Below are 24,610 nucleotides of genomic sequence, written 5' to 3'. Positions count from 1 at the left end.
TGAAGATGATACAGGACCTCAGAAAAAGAATGGAGGCAGAGATCAAGAAGATGCAAGAAATGTTTCACAAAGGCCTAGAAGAATTAAAGAACAAACACCTAGAAGAATTAAAGAATAAACAGAGATGAACAATACAATAACTGAAATGAAAAATACACCAGAAGGAATCAAGAGCAGAATAACTGAGGCAGAAGAATGGATAAGTGACCTGGAAGACAGAATGGTGGAATTCACTGCCTCAAAACAGAATAAAGAAAAAAGAATGAAAAAAATGAAGACAGCCTAAGAGACCTCTGGGACAATATTAAATGTAACAACATTTGTACTATAGGGGTCCCAGAAGGAGAAAAGAGAGAGAAAGGACCCGAGAAAATATTTGCAGAGGTTATAGTCGAAAACTTCCCTAACACGGGAAAGGAAATAGCCACCCAAGTCCAGGAAGTGCAGAGAGTCCCAGGCAGGATAAACCCAAGGAGAAACAAGCCGAGACACATAGTAATCAAATTGACAAAAATTAAAAGCAAAGAAAAATTATTGAAAGCAACAATGGAAAAACGACAAATAACATACAAGGGAACTCCCATAAGGTTAAGAGCTGATTTCTCAGCAGAAACTCTACAAGCCAGAAGGGAGTGGCATGATATACTTAAAGTAATGAAAGGGAAGAAGCTACAACCAAGATTACTCTACTCGGCAAGGATCTCATTCAGATTTGACAGAAAAATCAAAAGCTTTACAGACAAGCAAAAGCTAAGAGAATTCAGCACCACCAAACCAGCTCTACAACAAATGCTAAAGGAACTTCTCTAAGTGGGAAACACAAGAGAAGAAAAGGACCTATAAAAACAAACCCATAACAATTAAGAACATGGTAAAAGGAACATACATATCAATAATTACCTTAAGTGTGAATGGATTAAATGTGCCAACCAAAAGACACAGGCTTGCTGAATGGATACAAAAACAAGACCCATATATATGCTGTCTACAAGAGACCTACTTCAGACCTAGGGACACATACAGACTGAAAGTGAGGGAATGGAAAAAGATATTCCATGCAAATGGAAATCAAAAGAAAGCTGGAGTAGCAATACTCATATCAGATAAAATAGACTTTAAAATAAAGAATGTTACAAGAGACAAGGAAGGACACTACATAATGATCAAGGGATCAATCCAAGAAGAAGATATAACAATTATAAATATACATGCACCCAACAAAGGAGCACCTTGATACATAAGGCAACTGCTAACAGCTATAAAAGAGGAAATCGACAGTAACACGATAATAGTGGGGGACTTTAACACCTCACTTACACCAATGGACAGATCATCGAACCAGAAAATTAATAAGGAAACACAAGCTTGGGCTTCCCTGGCGGCGCACTGGTTGAGAATCTGCCTGCCAATGCAGGGGACACGGGTTCGAGCCCTGGTCTGGGAGGATCCCACATGCCGCGGAGCAGCTGGGCCCATGAGCCACAACTGCTGAGCCTGCGCGTCTGGAGCCTGTGCTCCGCAACAGGAGAGGCCGCAATGGTGAGAGGCCCGTGCACCGCGAGGAAGAGTGGCCCCCGCTTGCCGCAACTAGAGAAAGCCCTGGCACAGAAACGAAGCCCCAACACAGCCAAAAATAAATAAATAAATAAAGGAAACACAAGCTTTAAATGACACAATAGACCAGATAGATTTAATTGATATTTGACATTCCATCCAAAAACAGCAGATTACACTTTCTTCTCAAGTCCTCATGGAACATTTTAAAGGTTACATCATATCCTGGGTCACAATTCAAGCACTGGTAAATTTAAGAAAATTGAAATTGTATCAAATATATTTTCCGACCACAACGCTATGAGACTAGATATCAATTACAAGAAAAAAATCTGTAAAAAATACAAACACATGAAGGCTAAACAACACACTACTAAATGACCAAGAGTTCACTGAAGAAATCAAAGAGGAAATCAAAAAATACCTAGAGACAAATGACAACGAAAACACTACAATCCAAAACCTATGGGATGCAGCAAAAGCAGTTCTAAGAGGGAAGTTTATAGCAATACAAGCCTACCTCAAGAATCAAGAAAAATTTCAAATAAACAATCTAACCTTACACCTAAAGAAACTAGAGAAAGAAGAACAAACAAAACCCAAAGTTAGTAGAAGGAAAGAAATCATAAAGATCAGAGCAGAAATAAATGAAATAGAAATGAAGAAAACAGTAGCAAAGATCAATAAAACTAAAAGCTGGTTCTTTGAGAAGATAAACAAAATTGATAAACCATTAGCCAGACTCACCAAGAAAAAGAGGGAGGACTCAAATCAATAAAATTAGAAATGAAAAAGGAGAAGTTACAACAGACACCGCAGAAATACAAAGCATCCTAAGAGACTACTACAAGCAACTCTATGCCAATAAAATGGACAACCTGGAAGAAATGGACAAATTCTTAGAAAGGTTTAACCTTCCAAGACTGAACCAGGAAGAAATAGAAAATATGAACAGACCAATCACAAGTAATGAAATTGAAACTGTGATTAAAAATCTTCCAACAAACAGAAGTCCAGGACCAGATGGCTTCACAGGCGAATTCTATCAAACATTTAGAGAAGAGCTAACACCCATCCTTCTCAAACTCTTCCAAAAAATTGCAGAGGAAGGAACACTCCCAAACTCATTCTATGAGGCCACCATCACCCTGATACTAAAACCAGACAAAGATACTACAAAAAAAGAAAATTACAGACCAATATCTCTGATGAATTTAGATGCAAAAATCCTCAACAAAATACTAGCAAACAGAATCCAACAATATATTAAAAGGATCATACACCATGAACAAGTGGAATTTATCCCAGGGATGCAAGGATTCTTTAATATATGCAAACAAATCAATGTGATTCACCATATTAACAAATTGAAAAATAGAAACCATATTATCATCTCAATAGATGCAGAAAAAACTTTTGACAAAATTCAACACCCATTTATGATAAAAACTCTCCAGAAAGTGGGCATAGAGGGAACCTACCTCAACATAATAAAGGCCATATACGACAAACCCACAGCAAACATCATTCTCAATGGTGATAAACTGAAAGCATTTCCTCTAAGATCAGGAACAAGACAAGGATGTCCACTCTCGCCACTATTATTCAACATAGTTTTGGAAGTCCTAGCCACAGCAATCAGAGAAGAAAAAGAAATAAAAGGAATACAAATTGGAAAAGAAGAAGTAAAACTGTCACTGTTTGCAGATGGCATGATACTATACATAGACAATCCTAAAGATGCCACCAGAAAACTACTAGAGCTAATCAATGAATTTGGTAAAGGTGCAGGACACAAAATAAATGCACAGAAATCTCTTGCATTCCTATTCACTAATGATGAAAAATCTGAAAGAGAAATTAAGGAAACACTCCCATTCACCGTTGCAACAAAAAGAATAAAATACCTAGGAATAAACCTACTTAGGGAGACAAAAGACCTGTATGCAGATATAAGACACTGATGAAAGAAATTAAAGATGATACAAACAGATGGAGAGATATACCATGTTCTTGGATTGGAGGAATCAATATTGTGAAAATGACTGTACTTCCCAAAGCAATCTACAGATTCAATGCAATTCCTATCAAACTACCAACGGCAGTTTTACAGAACTAGAAAAAAACAAATCTTAAAATTTGTATGGAGACACAAAAGACCCCGAATAGCCAAAACAGTCTTGAGGGAAAAAAACGGAGCTGGAGGAGTAAGACTCCCTGACTTCAGACTATACTACAAAGCTACAGTAATCAAGACAGTATGGTACTGGCACAAAAACAGAAATATAAATCAATGGAACAGGACAGAAAGCCCAGAGATAAACCCACGCACCTATGGTCAACTAATCTATGACAAAGGAGGCAAGGATATACAATGGAGAAAAGACAGTCTCTGAAATAAGTGGTGCTGGGAAAACTGGACAGCTCCATGTAAAAGAATGAAATTAGAACACTCCCTAACACCATACACAAAAATAAACTCAAAATGGATTAAAGACCTAAATCTAAGACTGGACACTATAAAACTCTTAGAGGAAAACATAGGAAGAACACTCTTTGACATAAATCACAGCAAGATCTTCTTTGATCCCACCTCCTAGAGTAATGGAAATAAAAACAAAAATAAACAAATGGGACCTAATGAAACTTAGAAGCTTTTGCACAGTGAAGGAAAACATAAACAAGACAAAAAGACAACCCTCAGAATGGGAGAAAATATTCGCAAATGAATCAATGGACAAAGGATTAATCTCCAAAATATATAAACAGCTCATGCAGCTTAATATTAAAAAAACAAACAACCCAATCAAAAAATGGGTGGAAGACCTAAGTAGACATTTCTCCGACGTAGACACACAGATGGCCAAGAGGCACATGAAAAGCTGCTCAACATCACTAATTATTAGAGAAATGCAAATCAAAACTACCATGAGGTATCACCTCACACCAGTTTGAATGGGCATCATCAGAAAATCTACAAACAACAAATGCTGGAGAGGGTGTGGAGAAAAGGGAACCCTCTTGCACTGTTGGTGGGAATGTAAACTGATACAGTCACTATGGAGAACAGTATGGAGGTTCCTTAAAAAACTAAAAATAGAATTACCATATGACCCAACAATCCCACTACTGGGCATATACCCTGAGAAAACAATAATTCAAAAAGACACATGCACCCCAATGTTCACTGCAGCACTGTTTACAATGGCCAGGACATGGAAGTAACCTAAATGCCCATCGACAGATGAATGGATAAAGAAGATGTGGTACATATATACAATGGAGTATTACTCAGCCATAAAAAGGAACGAAATTGGGTCATTTGTTGAGACGTGGATGGATCTAGAGACTGTCATACAGAGTGAAGTAAGTCAGAAAGAGAAAAACAAATATCATATATTAACGCATATATGTGGAACCTAGAAAAATGGTACAGATGAACCAGTTTGCAGGGCAGAAATAGAGACACAGACGCAGAGAACAAACGTATGGACACCAAGAGGGGAAAGTGGCTGGCGTGGGGTGGTGGTGGTATGATGAATTGGGAGATTGGGATTGACATATATACACTAATATGTATAAAATGGATAACTAATAAGAACCTGCTGTATAAAAAAATAAATAAAATTTAAAACTTCAAAAAAAAAATGCAGTTGGAGATAGGTCACCTATAATGGAATGACAAGTGGATTGACAGTAGAGGCTTAACAGTAACAATTGAAGCCAGAATTAGGTGGAATAAAATCTTCAAAATGTTTGGAGAAAATTCCTGTCAACAAAGGATTATATCTAGCAAAACTATCTTTCAAGAATGAGGGCAAAATAAAGATATTTTTGGTTAAGTATATCTGAGAAAATTTGCCACTGATACACTGATGCTAAATGAACTTTCAAGAGCCATACTTTAGAAATAAGGAAGTGATCCCAGTCAGAAGATCTGAGATGCAAGAAGGAGTAAGGAACAAATAAACTGATGCACTATAGTTAAATCTATAAAAGAATTACCAAAAAAAAAAAACATCTATCCAAAAATTGATATCTAATTTTTAAGATTAAAATAGGGCTTTATATAGTCACAATAAGACTAGAAATAGAAAGTATAACTTCCAAACTAGTAGTGAGGGAAGAAAAATGGAATAAGAAAAACATCAACAAAATAACGTAATCAACTATCAGTGAGATTTGGAGTAGCACCTGTAACCCAACATTGATACAGCTGCAGTGTACTCCGTAAACAGTAAGATAGTCACATTAAAACTACAAATAGTCAAAGATTATAAATAAAGTTTTATCACTAGATAAGCTATGAAAAAACTTTTGGTTTTCAAGGCTTTATATACATATATATACATTTTTTAACAATTGCAAATATGGAATCACAGACCTGTAATGTATTAACTTTTGTTCAATGTGGGTGGTATAAAATATATTTGTCTATTACATTTATTAAATTTGTTTGTATCCCAGAAATGATTGAAAAACTTTAAAATTATTTATTAAAATCTTTATTAAATAATTAGAAGGACCTTCTCAAACTTCTTATACCTTTTTCAAAGTATTAAATGAAATTTTATATTTTTAAAAAGAGGCTAAATGCAATCTGGATTCCTGGATTGGATCCTGGAACAGAAAAAGGACATTAGTGGAAAAACTGAGGAAATCTGAATAGTCTGCAGTTAACAGTATTGTACCAATGTTATTTCTTACTTTTTTTTTTTTAATTTATTTTTATTTTTATATTTATTTTTGGCTGTGTTGAGTCTTCGTTTCTGTGCGAGGGCTTTCTCTAGTTGTGGCAAGCGGGGGCCACTCTTCATCGTGGTGCGAGGGCCTCTTCACTATCGCGGCCTCTCTTGTTGCGGAGCACAGGCTCCAGACACACAGGCTCAGTAGTTGTGGCTCACGGGCCCAGTTGCTCTGCGGCATGTGGGATCTTCCCAGACCAGGGCTCGAACCCGTGTCCCCTGCATTAGCAGGCAGATTCTCAACCACTGTGCCACCAGGGAAGCCCTATTCCTTACTTTTGACAAATGTACCAGGATTACAAAAGGTGTTAATATTAGGGGAAGCTGGATGAAGGGTAATAGGGAATCTCTGTCTTGTCTTTGCAACTTTCCTGTAAATTTAAAATTATTCCAAAATAAAAGTTTATTTTAAAAATGTAATCAATGAAAAAAGGAAACTAGAAAAAGTGAGACAGACACAGAACAAAAAGTGGCAAAAATTATAAATGAATATATCAATAATCACAAAAATATAAATAGCATACCTTGTATAAGTGATGGATTGTCAGATTAGAATTTAAAAAAAAAAACACTAAACTTAAAAAAAAAAGTTATACACCTAAAACATAAGGACACAGAAAAGATGAAAGTAAAAGATAGTGAAAGGTAAGTCAGGCAAATACTAAACAAAGGAAAGATAGGATACCTGTTAACATCAGACAAAGTAACTTTAAGACAAAAAAGATTTTTTGGAATAGAAACAGTATCTAAACATAAAGCAAAGCTGACAGAAGTACACAAAGCAATTGACAAATTATCAGTGGCAGAATTTCAAGGTCTCTTTCAGTAACTGATAGAACAAGTAGCCAAAATCAACAGAAATGTAGACAAACTGAATAACATAATAAAATAAGATTGACCTCATGGACATAAACACTACACAGCCACTCACTAATACAGCATACACATTCTCTTCAAGCACACAGAGAACCATTATGAAAACTGATCATGTACCAGAGGGCATGAAACAAATCTTAACCAAGTTCAGAGACTGTCTCGTACATTCTCTGACTACAATGCAAATAAATAAAATGAAAAATGAAAAAAAATCCTCATATTTGGAAATTTTAAAATACTTCAAAATAACTTGGGTAAAGAAAAAATCCAAACAGGAACTTAAAAACCTTAAACTGGATGATGATGAAAATATTAAATATGAAAATGGATTCATGGGGTGATAGATGTTAAACAGACTTATTGTGGTTGTCATTTCATTTACTGTATATACAAATATTGAATCGTTATGTTGGACAACTAAAACTAATACAGTGTTGCATGTCAATTATACCCCAACAAAAACAGGGATTCAGTGAATGCAGAACATGAACGGGATTGTAGAGTTTTAAATGCAGTATTAAAAAAGAAGAAAGGCTAGAAATTAATGAGCTAAGACTCATATTAGAATAAGAACAGAGTAAACCAAAGGAAATGGGAGAAATGAAGTAAAAATAGAGTATAAACGAATGAAATAGAAAACAAACATACAGAGAATCAACAAAACCAAGAGTCAGTTCTTAAAAAGACTAGTTAAAAATAGGCAAACTTCTGGCAAGATTGTTCAAGGAAAAAATAGAGATACTAGTAACATTAGAAAGGGAAAAGGAGTCATAATGACAGATTCAAAAGAGATTAAGATATAAACTAATACATGCTTATACATTTTATTTTATTTTATTTTTATTTTTTATTTTTTGGCCGCGCCATGTGGCACGTGGGATCTTAGTTCCCTGGCCAGGGATCGAACCTGCGTCCCGCAGTGGAAGCGTGGAGTCATAACCAATGGACCACCAGGGAAGTCCCTACCTATACATTTTTTTGGCTGTGTTGGGTCTTTGTTGCTGTGCACGGGCTTTCTCTAGTTGCAGTGAGCAGGGGCTACTCTTCATTGTAGTAGGCGGGCTTATCATCGTGGTGGCTTCTCTTGTTGCAGAGCACGGGCTCCAGGCACACAGGCTTCAGTAGTTGCAGCACACAATCTCAGTAGTTATGGCATGCAGGCCTTAGAGTGCATGGGTTTCAGTAGTTGTGGTGCGTGGGCTCAGTAGTTGTGGCGCGTGGGCTCTAGAGTGCAGGCTCAGTAGTTGTGGCGCACGAGCTTAGTTGCTCTGCGGCATGTGGGATCTTCCCGGACTAGGGATTGAACCCGTGTCCCCTGCATTGGCAGGCGGATTCTTAACCACTGTGCCACCAGGGAAGTCCCCTACCTATACATTTTTAAACTTCGTCTATTCTGCTTAATTCCTAAATGCTATAGTTAAAAAAAAATTTACTCCAGAAACAACGGGAAGCCTAAATAGTTCTATAATTGTCCTCCCACAAAAAACAGTCCAGAACTAATCTTTCAAGGTATAGTATATAATCTCTTTCTGTGATACATAAATAAAAGGCAATAACTCCTATTCAGGCAGCAAAACTTGGATGTGAAAACCAGACAGGGCCAGTATAAGAAAGGAAAATCATAACCCAATCTTTCTCATGAACAAAGGTGTAAAAATTCTATAAAGCTTATGATGTAGAAAAGCTGATGATACATCATAACCACTTAAAATTTATCTTCTAAAAGCAAGGGGATTTTAACATTAGAAAAGCCATTAATCTAATTCACTATATTAACAGGTTAAAAGCAAAAAATTATGATTGTCTCAATAGGTATAGAAAAAGCATTTGATGAAATTCAATACTTACTCATGATTAAGAACTCTTAACAAACTAGGGGTAAAAAGGAGCTTTTTAACCTAATAAAGGATGCCTACAAAACACCTTTAGAAACTTAAATCAAAATGTGAAATTTTATAAGAATTCCCTTTAAAACCAGGAATGATGAAGGAAAGTCTAGAGGTACTCATCAGCACAGTGAGAAGAAAGAGAAATGTGTGGTATAAAGACTAGAAAGCAAACAAATCCTTCTTTTGAAGATGACTGGCTACAGAGAACTTATTAAGATCTACAGAATAAGAAGATTTAACAAGATTTTTGGATATAGGCTCAATATACAAAAATCAACTGCCTTTCTACACACTGGCAGCAATTAAACTAATTTTTTAAAAAGATGCCATTTATAATAGCAATAAAATATAAGATGTTTATAAGGTCAACAAAAGATTTACAAGACTTTTATGAGAAAACTATACTTAATTAAAAGATAAATGCAGAGCTAAATAAGTAGAAAGTAGACAATATTCATAGATAAGAAGACTCAAAACCATAAAAATGTCAATAAACTGAAGATTGAATTCACTTCCAATCAAAAAATTCCAATAGGGCTTTTCAAACAACCTGACGAGCTGATTCTAAAATTTATATGTAAGAGCATCGACCCAAGAATAGCCAAGATAATAGGGTTGGGGCACCTGCCCTTCTATTTTAAGGCTTATTAATCAACTATAGTAGTTAATGTATGGAATTGGTCCGGGGATAGAGAAGTTAACCAATAAAAGAGAAAAAACGAAGATCACAAATAGACCCATATATATGGAACCTTTATATACGGCAGAGATGGCAACATAGACCAGTGAGGTAGGAGAGAGAATGGTGCTAAGTCAGGAAGCCAATGGAATAAAATGAAACTGCATTCCTACCTCACACAACATATGAAAAAAAAAATCAATATGTGTTTATAAGTCTTTTTTTTTTTTTTTGGCTGTGTTGCATGGCACGCGGGATCTTAGTTCCCCAACCAGGGATCGAACCCGCACCCCCTGCAGTGGAAGTGCGGAGTCTTAGCCACTGAACCATCAGGGAAGTCCCTGTTACAAGCTTTAATGGAAAATATATGAAATGTTTAGAAGAAAAGCATAGGAGAACGTTTTTATAATCCTGGGGTCAGGAAGAGTTTTTTGAACAAGACGCAAAGTACTTACTATAAAATAAGATTGATAAATTCAACAATATAAAAATTCACAACTTTCATTTATCAAAATATATAGTAAAAGTGCCAAAGCAGGCCAAAAACTAGAAAAAGATATTTTTAACATGCTTTAAATAAAGAATTAGTATCTAAACATATCAAGATCCCATACAGACAACCCATTAAAAAATGAGAAACAGAAACAATCATTCCTCAGAAAGGAAACACAAATGGCTAATAAACATATGAAAAGTTGCTCAGCCTCACTACTAATCAGGGAAATCCTTTACACCCTCTTGACAGGCAAACATAAATAAGTCCTGGTAATTCTAAATATAGGTGAGGGTGTGGTTCAATTAGAAATCTTTTCTACTGTTAATGGGAGAGTAATTTGGTACTGCCACTTCAGCAATCAATTTATCACAAAGTTGCACAAAACCTAAAGACCTAGCGTATCCACTCCAAGGTACATACCCCAGGGCAAATTTTTTCAAATTGTGTCAAATGTAATTTAGTAGGCTGCCACCCAAATTTTAGAAACAAGAGGGAGGAAGGGAATACATAGTAAGTTAGTACTCTTTCATGAAAACATTTGTTTCATAACAGTATTAAATCACTAGGTAAAATGTTCCCCTCCTCTCACAAACTAACATACATAAAATCTAACATTCATTAAAAGAAAACTCATTGTGCTCACTGCTTATGTCACAGAAATCAGAGTACAAAAAGCAGACTTAATTTTAACATCTAAGGACTAGAGACTTGCCGTGGCATTTGCATCTTAAAACCAAAGCATTATACTGAATTATCCTCAACAGCAATATTCTGAGTAATGAACATATATATAACACCAGTTATCTAATAGAAGGAGACTGGTAACCTAAAATGTATTTATATACAAGAGAATGAGAAATTTTATATTACTAAAACCATACCCCCAAACGGCATGGATTTGGTAAATGCTTAACGTCTTCAAAGGAAAGAAAACCTGGGTTACAGTTATGGATGCACTGCTGATATTATTCAGGTAGCAGCTGTCGGAACCTAAGAGTCTCAGGGAAAAAAACGAAACCAACACAGAGTCTTAACGAGAATAAATGTAATTGCTTGTGTAGTTAGGAATAAATCAATTGCACAAGCACAGAAAAGGGCAGTTTTGACCTATAGCATCATTTGAAAAAGCTTTTGTGTTGACCACCTGCTAACTGATGAGCCAGCCTGAAGAGGCAGCTAGAGCCTCATCTCAGGTTCTGTATTAATAGAAGAGTCCTGCTCAAAGCCAAGCTGCCGCTGCCACCACCACCACCACCACCACCACCATCATCATCATCATATACACTGGACCACTGCAATCTCTTGCATCTATGCCCACGTCCAGTTCAGTCTACAAAGAGTACAAGTAACCTTGGATACCAGACCTCTGCCTAACATCCTATAATGGCTTCTCACTTGACAACGACAATCTCTCTCCTTGATCAAACTTTAGACGGGGCTCCTCTGAGCCTTCTTTTCAACTAGGCATCATCCTTAGGCCCTGTCCTTGGCCTGTGAAGTCAGTCTGAGCAACAAATCCTGCTAAGACACCCATCACCAGCACCCCACCCCACCCCGACCCCGACCCCACCCCACCCCGACCCCGACCCCACCCCCAGTATCTGATTACCCTGGATATGCGATCAAGCTCCTCATCCCTCACTCTTGATGTTGACTTGGCCTGCCTTTAGTAAGATTCTTGTCAGGCCAGTTTAGAGAGAATCCCCCTACCCTTGATGTCTCCTTAGTAATTTTCCATCCAGTGACCACCCCAATCTCTTTGGCTATAAATCCCTATTTGTTCTTGTTTTATTTGGAGTTGAGCACAATATCTCTCCCCTGATCCCCAACCTACGTTACTTTTTCCTTACTACCCTCTTTCATAGACTCCTGCTCTTTTTCCTTCATAGCATTTCCTGAAATAAGTAACTATATATTTGTGTCTTCATTTAATTCCTAACCAAGCTGTAAGTTCCATTAAGTTCTACATCTGTTATATGTATTCTGATATATCTACATATTAGCACACAGTAGGTGCTCCATTTAGTGCTGATGTTGTAGAAATGGTTCTGTACCGCATGGAAGGCAATGTAGCTAACCCTCGGCCATATATCTACACTGATTCCTCCAAGTCATTCCAGTTACACTGGCTTGCAACTTCCACCTACATCCCCTTCTATCAGTGATCAAGTCCTGTTGATTCTCCAGTTGCATTCTCTTATTGTCTCCCCTTTCTATTCCAATTTCACACTCCTCTTCAGCTTATCTCACAAATGAACTACTATAATAACCTCCTAATTTATTTCCTCTTCTGGACTCTTCTCCCCCTAACACATCCTGTATAGTATTGTAAAATTAATCTTTCTAAAACGCTGGCTTCAAATGTTTCCTGCCGAAAAATAAATTCATAGAGTAAATGCAATCTTAGTTTCAACTTAACCTTTTAGGCTTTATTTTCCTTTACTGTCCTACATGAATGTATAATAAGGCCAACTTACATATTACTAGAATAAACATTGCTATTTGTTGCTCTAATTTCATATCAAATGCTGTTGCCCCACCTAGACTACCTTCTCCTTGAGTTTTAGACCTGATTTTGCCATTAATTCGCTGTGTGACTTGAGTAAATTAATCTCTGCAGACCCTGGTTCCCAACTGTAAGAGGACGTTGATTAAATGATTTCTAAGGTTTTTTCCCCACAACATTTTAAGTTTTCTATTTAGCGTGAATAATGTAAAACAAACTACCTTATATGTGTGGGTTATAAAAATGTGTTTTCTTAGTCTTCACCCTTGACTATGAACTACATGAGGGTAGGGACTCTGTCTTATACTTTTTGTCCTTCATATAGTACTTAACACAATACTTTGCAGAGAAATGATAGTTAAACCCACTTAAATAAAACCAAACATAAAAGAATTAAAACCAAACATACTTACTCTCCCATAGTCCATGGTGGACAGCAACACAAAGGAGGGAAATGTTTCTGCTGATCTTTGGCTTCAAGGATTAATACCAGATTTGGATACCGGTTAGTTAGGTAATTGGTAAGGAATCCCATAAAGTTGTAAATGACATAAGCTTCATAACATTCTCTGCAGGTATCCACATATATTGCAATGCTGGGATATTTCAATGCTATCCACTATGAAGAAGCACAGATGTTAAAAACAGTTGCAACTACGACAAAATGAATTACCACTCCAATTCACGGTACTCACATACTTAGATCAAACTTTCTAAATTTTATCATTACGAGGGCTACCAGACAATCTGTGAAATGAATTTTTAAAAGCAATAAACATCTTGGATATTGGTAAACAAAAACATCTGTGTTGGGGGTAAATAATGAATATGAAGAGAGAAGTTAAATTATGTACTTGAGTTCTTAAATATAATCTGATACTTCTTCACACGATCATAGAAAATGATGTTAAAGACATTTTCTTTATATTTAATCAAATTAAAGCAGTTATCTGTAACAACTGCATGTATTAGAATCCACTGGGGAAGATTTATGTTTTGGTCCAAATAAATATTATAATAAATAAAAAGTATGATAATGTAATTTAAGTATTACATTCTTTAAAGGACTAAGAGCTACTAATCTGAAATTTTAAAACATCTGCCTTTTCTATGGTTATACTTTATCTTCTCTATTAATATTAAAAACAAGTGAACCTTTTCACTTATTAACCTAACTCCTTATTGCCAAATAATATTACTTTTATTACCTTAATTACAGTTAGCATCATCAAACAAGTTCTTAGTTAATGAGATAAAATGAAGCATACTTACACTATCTAAACTGTATATGGGTACCATCCAAAGAATCCTATTTGGAAAGCAAAACATAAATTTAAAACAGTTTACATCATATTTATGATAAGCCAACACAACACTAGTAGAATCAAAACATATAAAGATTTACCTTATTATTGGTTTCTGTAGTTCAGGTTGTGTATAATGCACTAAATGCTGCAATATCACCCAAAGCGAGATAGGTATAGTCAACAGCAAAAAGATTCCAGCAATAAACCAAGCCTTGGTGTGTATTCCAACCTTAATCAGCAAAGAACATGTTAGTATAAATTCTGTGATATTAAAACTAAAGAGCTAAATAAAATATTTGTATTTAAAACTTTTTATTTATTTGATTATTATCGAGGCTCAATATTTTCCAAATGACTAGTGGCTACTTTTATTACTTCTTCAATAAACAGCCCATTTATGCTTTTGTGGAAGGAGGGGGTGGATTTTTCCTCACGTGGCCTTTTGTAACAGCACTGTATGCATTAAGAATATTAACATCGGGGCTTCCCTGGTGGCGCAGTGGTTGAGAATCTGCCTGCCAAAGCAGGGGACTCGGGTTCGAGCCCTGGTCTGGGAAGATCCCACATGCCGCGGAGCAACTAGGCCCGTGAGCCACAACTACTGAGCCTGTGCATCTGGAGCTTGTGCTCCGCAACGAGAGAGGCCGCGATAGTGAGAGGCCCGCGCACCGCGATGAAGAGTGGCCCCCGCTTGCCACAACTAGAGAAAGCCCTTACACAGAAACGAAGACCCAACACAGCCAAAAATAAATAAATAAATAAATAAATAAAAAATAAAAATAAAGGAATTCCTTTAAAAGAAAAAAAAAAGAATAGTAACATCATGTCATTTCCCCCTAACTTGTTATTTGCCTTTTATATTTGATTATTGTGATTGAGGATATAGAAAAGTTTAAAAATTTTCTGCAAGTCAAATCTAAAAATCTTCTTCTGGTTTATTCCTCCGCTTTTATGTCTGGATAAAAATCTGCAAATCAATGTTTTCTGCAAATTTTACTGTTACCCAACATGTTAGTAAAACACTTACTGATTGCTGACTATTTGCCTGATAACTTTGCTGAGTTCTTTACATGCATCATGTCTTTTGACCCTCCCATTTGCTAAGCACTGCCACAACTCCTGTCCAAGGGACCCGTGCTAATATAGGCTGCCCCTCTTATATTCGGTATTACCAACTCAGGACATTACATTTTCAAAAGATCTAGTTTCTTTTTTTTTTGGCTGAGTTGGGTCTTCGTTGTTGCATGCAGGCTTTCTCTAGTTGCGGAGAGCGAGGGCTACTCTTCGTTGCGGTGCGTGGGCTTCTCATTGCAGTGGCTTCTCTTGTTGTGGAGCATGGGCTCCAGGCACGGGGGCTTCAGATGTGGTGCGCAGGCTCGGTAGTTGTGGCTCATGGGCTCCAGAGTGCAGGTTCAGTAGTTGTGGCACACGAGCTTAGGTGCTCTACAGCATGTGGGATCTTCCCGGACAAGGGCTCGAACCCGTGTCCCCTGCATTGGCAGGCGGATTCTTAACCACTGCGTCACCAGGGAAGTCCTTAATTTCTCTTTTAGGTCAATATCTGATCAACATTTTATCCTCTAAAATCTCAATTTCTAAAAATATACTTTGAATTACTTCATCCTAACATAGAGTTGAAGTAATCCACTCGCTTTCTGGTAAAAACAAATTTAGTTGAGACTCTGTTCTATCTGAGGGGCCCTCGGGAATGAATTTTACGCTAACTTGTACTCCTGCCTTGAAGAATGTGAATCCTTTTAATTAAAAAAAAAAAATGCAAATGCTAATTTTTTTTAAATGCTAATTTTTTAAAGCAAAAAGGTGGGCATTTATTTTTAGTACTTGAGGAGTTTGAACAGTTAATGGAAAAGGAACTTAAGTCCACAACTTGTAGTTTTTGCTGTTTTGAACAAGATTCTTTTTCACAAAGGGTCAAAGATTAAAGAAGTAGAAAACAAAAGTATAGAGAACAAACGTATATTTACAACAATGAATTTCTATATTCAACTGTATGGAAAACTTGAAAAGCAAATAAAAGTCTTGCTGAATGCTGGAGATTAATCAAAGCAGCAAGTCAAAAGCAAATATGCAGAGGTGAAGATTCTGAAAAGAATGTCTGAACAATAATTTTCCAGAGATTTTTCCTTGGCTCAGTTTCATTTAAAATTCAGTACTCATTTTAATGATGACTTAATAATAATATATTCTAGATCTTCATTATAAGGTGCTCATTAAGAACAGTAGTGTCAAGTACTTTTAATGCCCACATTTGTTTTTATGATTGCCTTAGTGCCAAAAGGTTGAACTTGGTGGTAGAGTTGAGAGAAAAATTATGTGCTGGTGACTAATCATGGTCAAGTGTCCTCCGTGTGCTATAAGGAAGAAAGTTCTTTTTCAAATGATCATAAAACAAGTGACTGGATAAAGAAGATGTGGCACATATATACAATGGAATATTACTCAGCCATAAAAAGAAACGAAATTGAGTTATTTGTAGTGAGGTGGTTGGACCTAGAGTCTGTCATACAGAGTGAAGTAAGTCAGAAAGAGAAAAACAAATACCATATGCTAACACATATATATGGAATCTAAGAAAAAAAAATGGTCATGAAGAACCTAGCGGCAGGACAGCAATAAAGATGCAGACCTACTACAGAATGTACTTGAGGACACGGGGAGGGGGAAGGTTAAGCTGGGACAAAGTGAGAGAGTGGCATGGACATACATACACTACCAAATGTAAAACTGATAGCTAGTGGGAAGCAGCCACATAGCACAGGGAGATCAGCTCGGTGCTTTGTGACCACCTAGAGGGGTGGGATGGGGAGGGTGGGAGGGAAGGAGACGCAAGAGGGAAGAGATATGGGGATATATGTATATGTATAACTGATTCACTTTGTTATAAAGCAGAAACTAACACACCATTGTAAAGCAATTATACTCCAATAAAGATGTTAAAAAAACAAAACAAAACAAACAAACAAAAAAAGTGACTGGAGAATTGAGTCATTTCACTATAGTGATTCCAAATTTTAAAAATCTTGCATCAGAGTTAGTACCAGTTTTACATTGCAAGTGGTGAATCAGTTTCAGAAAAACATCACCTGTCCACATTAACGCCACTAATTTGAATACTGGTCTTATAATTGTTTTGATTTTTAAGCTATTTAAAAAGCTGTGTGCATAAGAAACTGAACGTATTTTATGCGTGTACATATTTAGGTGACATTATAATATGTCAACTCTAGGTATCTGTACAAATTATTTATATGATTATTACATTTATTTTAATTTACATTTATCTCTAAATAAATTATTCACATTTGAGACACACTGATAGAAGGATACGATTAATGTTAAACTTATCAGCCATGAGTAGGGTGTTTTGGGCTCACAAAACAGGGAAGAGATAAGTAGTGTAGATATTTTTTCCTAAGGGAACTTGAAGAAAGCAGAGAGGAAAGAAAAAAACCATTAAAGACCAGTCTCCAGGAGTGAGTTAACTCACTCAGCCAAAGGCTTTCAGAGCAGAGAGTTAAAGAGAAACAGGAGAGTGCTTTCTGGGCCCACTTGTCCTGAGGGCAAGAAGGGAGCACTTCCACAGAGTAGCTACTTGGAACATAGGACCAGCAGGGCAGGGTGAAACAAATGCAGAGCAGCGTGACATCATGTGTGCATTTATTTTTTATTTTATTTTATTTTTTTAAAGATTTTTTGATGTGGACCATTTTTGAAGTCTTAATATTGAGTTTGTTACAATATTGCTTCTGTTTTATGTTTTGTTTTTTTGGCCCCGAGGCATGTGGGATCTTAGCTCCCGACCAGGGATCGAACCTGCACCCCCTGCATTGGAAGGTGAAGTCTTAACCACTGGACCACCAGGGAAGTCCCTTATGTGTGCATTTAACTTACATGACCTCACTTATACATGCTCAACCAAGTAGGAGAATGAGAGATGGTTTAAGTGGTGCAGATGGTCACCTGGCCATTCCAGTCATGAGTATATGCCCCATGGGCATGGGATGGGCTAGCTGAACCTCCAGTTTTCTACAACCTTAGTTCCCACTGACTTCTCACAGGGTGAGCACTGTGATTCTAATGTTTAAAAGACAAGTATTTTTCATACGAAACTGTCCCTAAACATGTCAATTACTTTTTCTAGTGCTCCATCAGATGCATTATAACTTTGCTTTAGGTGTTCAGCTGCGAACCTAATCCCAATGAAAATGCTATCCGAAAATACTATCCCACGAGAACAGAACTGTTGCCCCATTGCAACAATAGTGATGATATTTTAAAAACAATAGTGATAATTCAGGCTTATTGAGCACCTATTATGTGCCGGGCACAGTGTTATGCATTTTAGAGACAAAAACTCATCCAGTGAATAATGAGAATGATTGTATATTAAGTACTTAGCACGGTGTCACTTTAGCCACTTATCCGTCTCAGTTTTCACATCTGTAAAATGGGGATAATTCCTATGCTTCAGGACTTTTAAGAAGATTAAAGAAAATTATACCTTATCTTAGGGACATGCTGTGGTTAGTGTCTCTAACACTTTAACAACAAAACACAATGGTTGGGTGGGGAGGGGGGTGGGGGACCCTCCCTTAACCCACACTCCTATCTACTGTGCCACTCATTCTCCTGAGTCAAAAAATACTCAAACAAAATGAACAAAAACTTGTCTTCATATTTTAAAAAATAATTAATTAATTAATTAATTAATTTTGGGCTGCATTGGGTCTCTGTTGCTGCGTGCAGGCTTTCTCTAGTTGCAGAGAGTGGGGGCTGCTCTTTGTTGCGGTGCATGGGCTTCTCATTGCGGTGGCTTCTCTTGTTGTGGAGCACGGGCTCTAGGTGTGTGGGCTTCAGTAGTTGTGGCACGTGGGTTCAGTAGCTGTGGTGCACGGGCTTAGTTGCTCCGCGGCATGTGGGATCTTCCCGGACCAGGGCTCGAACCCATGTCCCCTGCATTGGCAGGTGGATTCTTAACCACTGCGCCACCAGGGAAGTCCCTGTCTTCATATTCTGATACCACTTCTTCACTCCACATTTATTCTTCAAACAACTGCCTCTAGTTTCGGCCTGATACCTCCATAGAAACCATGACGAGGATCACAAATGACCCTTCAATGGATGGCTCAGCAGCAGACTGTTCACTACTTTATCCTTCTGTTCTGGCTTCCATGACACCCCTCTCCTGGCATCCTACTTCCCCACTGGCTGCTGCTGCTTTTAAAAGTTCCTATTCTTCTCTGTGACCTATAGATGTTGGTGCCACATCCTTTGCTTTTTCTTCTTCTTCTTCCCCTTTATAATTTCATCCATTTTTATGGCTTTCAACACCATCTCTGTTCTGACAACTCATATGTATATCTGCAGCTCAAACACTTCTGAGCTCTATCTAGACTTGCATTTCCAACAGCATATTTGACGTGCCCATGTGAATGGAATGTCTCTCATATACCCTGAACTAAGTGTCCCAAACAGAACTCAAATGCTTTCAAACCTGTCCGTATCTATCGAGCTTCCATCTTGGTAACTGACATCACCATGTACCCTGTTGTTCAAGACAGAAAACTCAGAGTGGTTCTTGATTTCCCCCTTTCTCTCACTGCCTCTCTTCCCCAATCCAATCCAGTGTCAAGCCCTGTTTCTTCAATTCCAATAATACTTAAAATTCACTTTTCCATCTTGGTTTCTGCTATTCTGACTTGGGCCATAAGTCATCGTAGCCCAGGCACCCACTACCTCTGAACTACCTTAAAGAACTTTCTAACTTCTTCCACTTCCACTTAATTTTCCATAGGCTGGTAGAGTTCTCTTTTGAAGATGTGTAATAATGTTTCCCTGCTTGTTCACTTTTTAGATCTTCTTTAGTTTCCTCATAGCATTTTACATAATTTTATTTTATTGATTTGTTTTTGCTGGTTGTGTTTGTTTCCACCACCAAGTTCCATGAAAGTAGGTGCCATGTTTCTCTCTCTAACCATATAGAATACCAGCCTGATTTATCACTGGGACTCAAATAATCATTTATTAAGTATCCGATATTTGGGCAGAAGGAGAAAACAAGATAAAAAATGTATCCTGTTAGACGGTGGTGAGTCCTAAAAAATATAAAGAAGGGAAGAGGATATGAAGAGTTGCGGAAGTGAAGCTTGCAATTTTTAAACTGGGTGGCTGGGTGACATTGAAGTAAAAACCTGAAGGACACAAAGCAATGAGAATACCGTCTGGAGAAAGGCATATTAAGACATGCAAAGGCCCTAAGGAGGGAGCCCGCCCTGCATTTGAGCAAAGCAAGCGTGGAGGAGGCCCAGGAACTGAGGATAGAGAGTCAGAGGGTGATGAGGTGGGGGTGGTGTCAGATCATGTTGGGCTCCAATGCCATACTCAGGAATACTGGCTTTTAATCCAGGACTAGGAGTGACTGGAAAACTTTCAGAGGAGACACATAATGTGACTTATATTTTAACTGGATACTCTGGCTGGTATGTTCAGAATAGTCCAGGGAATACACGATGAGAATTTGGCTCAGGGTGTTAGCAGTCGAGATTGCAGATTAAAATTGTCCTTAAATGCCCGTACTGAAAAAGTACAGTTGACATCAGTGATGAAATAAAAATTTACATTTTAAAGCAAGACAAGAAATATTTACACATAGAACTTTTTCTCTGCCCTTTGACCTCCTCCCTCCCCTCTAGTTGCATCACGCATCTGCATTATGCATTAACCAGACCTCCTCAATGGTAGAAATACCTGCTCAACCATAGCGATCACTTTTTCTCCTTCTGGTACCAGCCACATAATTCCTTAGAAGATAACATTCCTTTTTCAATCCTGAAAGGTGTCACGGTGACCCACCACTAGCCTTGTCAGTGCAGACATCAAGCGTGAGCTTTATGTGCAATGCCAATATATCATTCCCCTTAAAGACAGAGATTGGTGCAGAACAGACTAGTCAGACGACCTGGGGAGATACTGGGCCACACCTAACGAAGTTCGTAGCTTAATACTTACTTATGACGTTATTAATGTTACTAGCTATATTACTTGAATTCTGCCTGTTTTACAAGATTATTGTTTCTTGCATTACCAAATGTGTGACTGAGACTCAGATAAAATTAATGATGATTAGGCCACTTGAAACAACTGACCAAATACATAGTTCTATAAGATCCATAACTTCTTCTATATGGGAAGAGGGAACAACAAGAAGAGGGAACCGTTTCCTGGACAGTAACAGACTGGTAAGACAGATGGCCCAGAGACTTTTGGTTATTGTTAACAGAGCCTCGTCCAGTAACAGCACATTGAGTGGCCTATCAACAAAATCCTCACCTAACCTGGGAATGAGCATTCCTAGCCACATGGGACAAACTGGTCGAAATGCCTCCCAAACTTTGGCTGAAATTAAGACCGAAAGGGAAGGGATTGTAAAATAAAGACTGCTGCCCACCATCCAGTTCTACAAGAATCAAATCACTAGCCACTGAGGCTATACACCCTGAAAGGAATAATACACACTGAAAGGAATTCGGGGTGTGTGTTGGGGCAAGATCAGGATGAGGCACTCTGTGTTCTGGGAAAACTGGCCTTCAGATAGATATTTTCAGGAGAAATTTTTTATGAACCTGGACCCTTGCATCTTCCCATACTTAGAAAAGCACTAAAACCATTAACTTAGATGTCTGTTCCTCGTGACCTGTGACCTTCTACCGAGATGAGCGCTTAATTGCACGTACCCCCTTTGCCAAAATCACGTATATACTGGCTTCCCCCTTTACCTCTTCAGAACAGTCCTCAGAGCTCTCTGAGAGACTGTCTCCCGGGCTATAATCCTCAGTTTGGCTTGAATAAAATTTTCCATTTCTTTTTTAATTTTTTGTCATTGACACCAAAAACTAAGAGAAGTCTTAAATTAGGTTGATATTATACATAGTATTAATCTTTAAAATAGTTCCTATATTTCAAAGTAAGAAATACTCCAAAGTAAGAAATCCCTATTTGTATTAAGATGTCTATATTTGAATTCTGGTAAACAAATTATGGAAGTAACCTAAATATCTAACAAACTAGAAATATTTAATGTAGTGTAATATTATAGTAATATTAAAAATAACTATATGGACTATGCTAGCTTGGAAAAGTCAACAAAAAAAACTGAGTGAACATTCAGAAAACAAACGTATATTAAATGCATTTCATTTAATTACATAAAGATCGTTTCCACACAAAAGGCCTAAAATAGCCATGGTCTTGTCATAACTCTTGTGAAACAGTTGTTTCTAAGTAAAAATACTTCCCTGGATTTTATGAACTTCAAACTTAAAAGTTCATTACAATTTTTATAAAGTACTTAGTTAAATATTTACCTTGGGGTCTTTAAGCTTATAGCACTTTACTGATGTCATAATAAGAATATGACATCAAAAAATATACAAGGGACTTTTTTCAAAACCTTTGTTAAGAGTTAATTTCTAAAGTAAAAACAAAGTTAAACCAACTCGAATCCTTTAATTCAGGAAGCTAGTTAAATGCTAATAAAATTCAACACCTGGTCTTTAAAGTAGATCTAGTTAAGTCTTAATATTTAAACAGATCAGATTTCAGAAGTAAAGTTACCTTACTTTCAGGATATTGATGAATGCTTGCAAAACAGTGCTCTCCGAAGCAGCTATCTTAATATATTTTATTTTCTCGGTCCTACCTTCACGAGTAGCATGGTTTGAAAAACCGTGAACAACCAGAAACCAGACAGGTTATGTCACGGGTTCATTACAGGACATGGTTTTCAGGATATCAAGTCTGGAGCATCCGGGATAAAAACAGGCTACCTTAGCTGGGCAGGACGGTAGAAGAAAGGGTAGAGGCGGATGGTGCGGGACCCTCTTACCTCCAGTTTCTGTAATTCCCACACGCATAGGGGAACCGCAACCACTATGGACACCAGATAAATGACCACCGCTAAAGGTCGAATCCACTGTCTCCAGTTCCTCCAGGTACAAGTGCAAGGCATGTTTCCGCATAAATCAGCTCCGAGTAGCAAGGGAAAAGTGCTCGAAGGAGATGGCAATGGGGAGCCCTGTTCTTTGGCTGTTCTGTCGACTCGCATGCTACGGAAAAACAGCCGTGGGGCGACTTCACCAGCAGCTGGAACCGCCTCCTCGGCCCACGCTGTGCTTTCTGTTGCTGCTACTGCTGCTGCTACTGCTGCTGCTGCCACAAACGCGACGGCTCAGGGTGCTACCGGGGAGCAGTGCGGGCAGCATTCTTTCTTCCCCACCTTGCATCTACCCAGTTCTTCCGCGGTGGAATCCCCGGCAGAGCCGCTGCCCTCACCTAGGAATCGCCCGGAGCTCCGCCTGCAGCATGGCCTCGAGGGGAGCGGCGCCGAGTCGGACCGGCCTGTAGAGACCCTGCACTCAGTTCGGTTCTGCCCCGCGGCTGCCAGCCCGCTCGCTCTTTTCTTGGGCGGTGTAGTTCCCTCCCTCCAGCGCTCGCAGGCGTCTGCTCCGCCGATTCTGCTGATAGATAAGAGATGAAAACTTAAACCCCCCCCCAGCCCCAGAATTTCTCCACTGGTTCCCACAGGCCAGTCCCCCAAGGCGGAACCAAGGCCAAACCAGGGCTTCCGCTTCCGCCCCCGCTGTCTGAGGTTAGTGATTCGTGGACAGCGCCAAGATAGGCCCACCCCATCCGGCTCACTTCCTACTCTCTGATTGGTCATTTTTCGGGGGCGGGGCTGTTGGGATGGGTACCAAGGGTAGAAGGTTGGATGAAGCCGAGATGTGTGGAAGTTGTGTAGTCGCTGCCGGGTGGCCCAGTGGCCAAGGAGGATTCTGCAAGCTGTATAGGTCGTTTGAGAACCACTTGAGGAACTCCTGCTACACTGTTCTGCTGACTATATTCCAGCTTTAAGAAAGCCTGGGTAAGAGGCCATTTACCTTAGAGCTGAACCTTTATCTGCACAAACATCTCCGATTCTCCCTGGGAGTGGATAGGGGAGTCAGCTGGACTAAGAAGACAGGAAAAAAAAAAAAAAAAAGGGAAACGTCCACCTAGTTTTGTGTCAGTTGCCAGAATCTAGGGGTAGAGCCACTTAGTTATTTCGGGATTCTGCGGAAGGATCATTCTAGGGATAGCTTAATTTTAGAAGCAGTACTGCATTTGGAACTTGTTAAAAACTCGCATACATTTAAGTTTCAGAGAGTTGACATTACAACCGACAAAGAAATTTTATGTGCTTAAAGCTTTTAGCTGAACCTGCGGAGTAAACAAATGGCAAATGGGATCTTAAAGCCTTCCTAAACCAATAGAGCAAACAAATATGTACCTCTCAATTAGATACACAAATATGTCCATATCTGTCATTTTCTACGTGCTTTTCTTACAGTATATTAGTTGATGTACACAAAAATCCCCAAAGGTAGGCAGTTTTCCATGTTACAGGTGAGAAAACGGATTCAAGTGGTTAAGTAGTTTGCAAAGCTCATTGAGCTAGTTAGTGGTAGAGCTGGGATTCTAACCTTGGTGTCTGACTCCAGCA

The 24,610-nt window shown here is 38.2% G+C and overlaps 1 protein-coding gene across 1 annotated transcript in view; it reads right to left on the bottom strand.

The window, feature by feature from the left end:
* The window catches only part of TMEM184C (transmembrane protein 184C), a 32,165-nt gene extending 8,466 nt beyond the window's left edge, over positions 1 to 23,699 (bottom strand). Inside the window, exons 1-4 of the mRNA XM_036852723.1 lie at positions 22,958 to 23,699; positions 14,151 to 14,281; positions 14,018 to 14,054; positions 13,159 to 13,364 (exon numbers count right to left, since the gene is read on the bottom strand). Coding sequence (XP_036708618.1) covers positions 13,159 to 13,364; positions 14,018 to 14,054; positions 14,151 to 14,281; positions 22,958 to 23,176 — 593 coding nt within the window. The 5' untranslated portion in view covers positions 23,177 to 23,699. The remainder of the gene's footprint in view (positions 1 to 13,158; positions 13,365 to 14,017; positions 14,055 to 14,150; positions 14,282 to 22,957) is intronic.
* Positions 23,700 to 24,610: the final 911 nt, after the last annotated feature.

Source organism: Balaenoptera musculus, chromosome 5 (assembly GCF_009873245.2).
Source record: "Balaenoptera musculus isolate JJ_BM4_2016_0621 chromosome 5, mBalMus1.pri.v3, whole genome shotgun sequence".
Lineage (NCBI taxonomy): Eukaryota > Metazoa > Chordata > Mammalia > Artiodactyla > Balaenopteridae > Balaenoptera > Balaenoptera musculus.
Note: the sequence above shows the minus strand (reverse complement) of the source record. Positions and strands in the feature narration are given on the sequence as shown.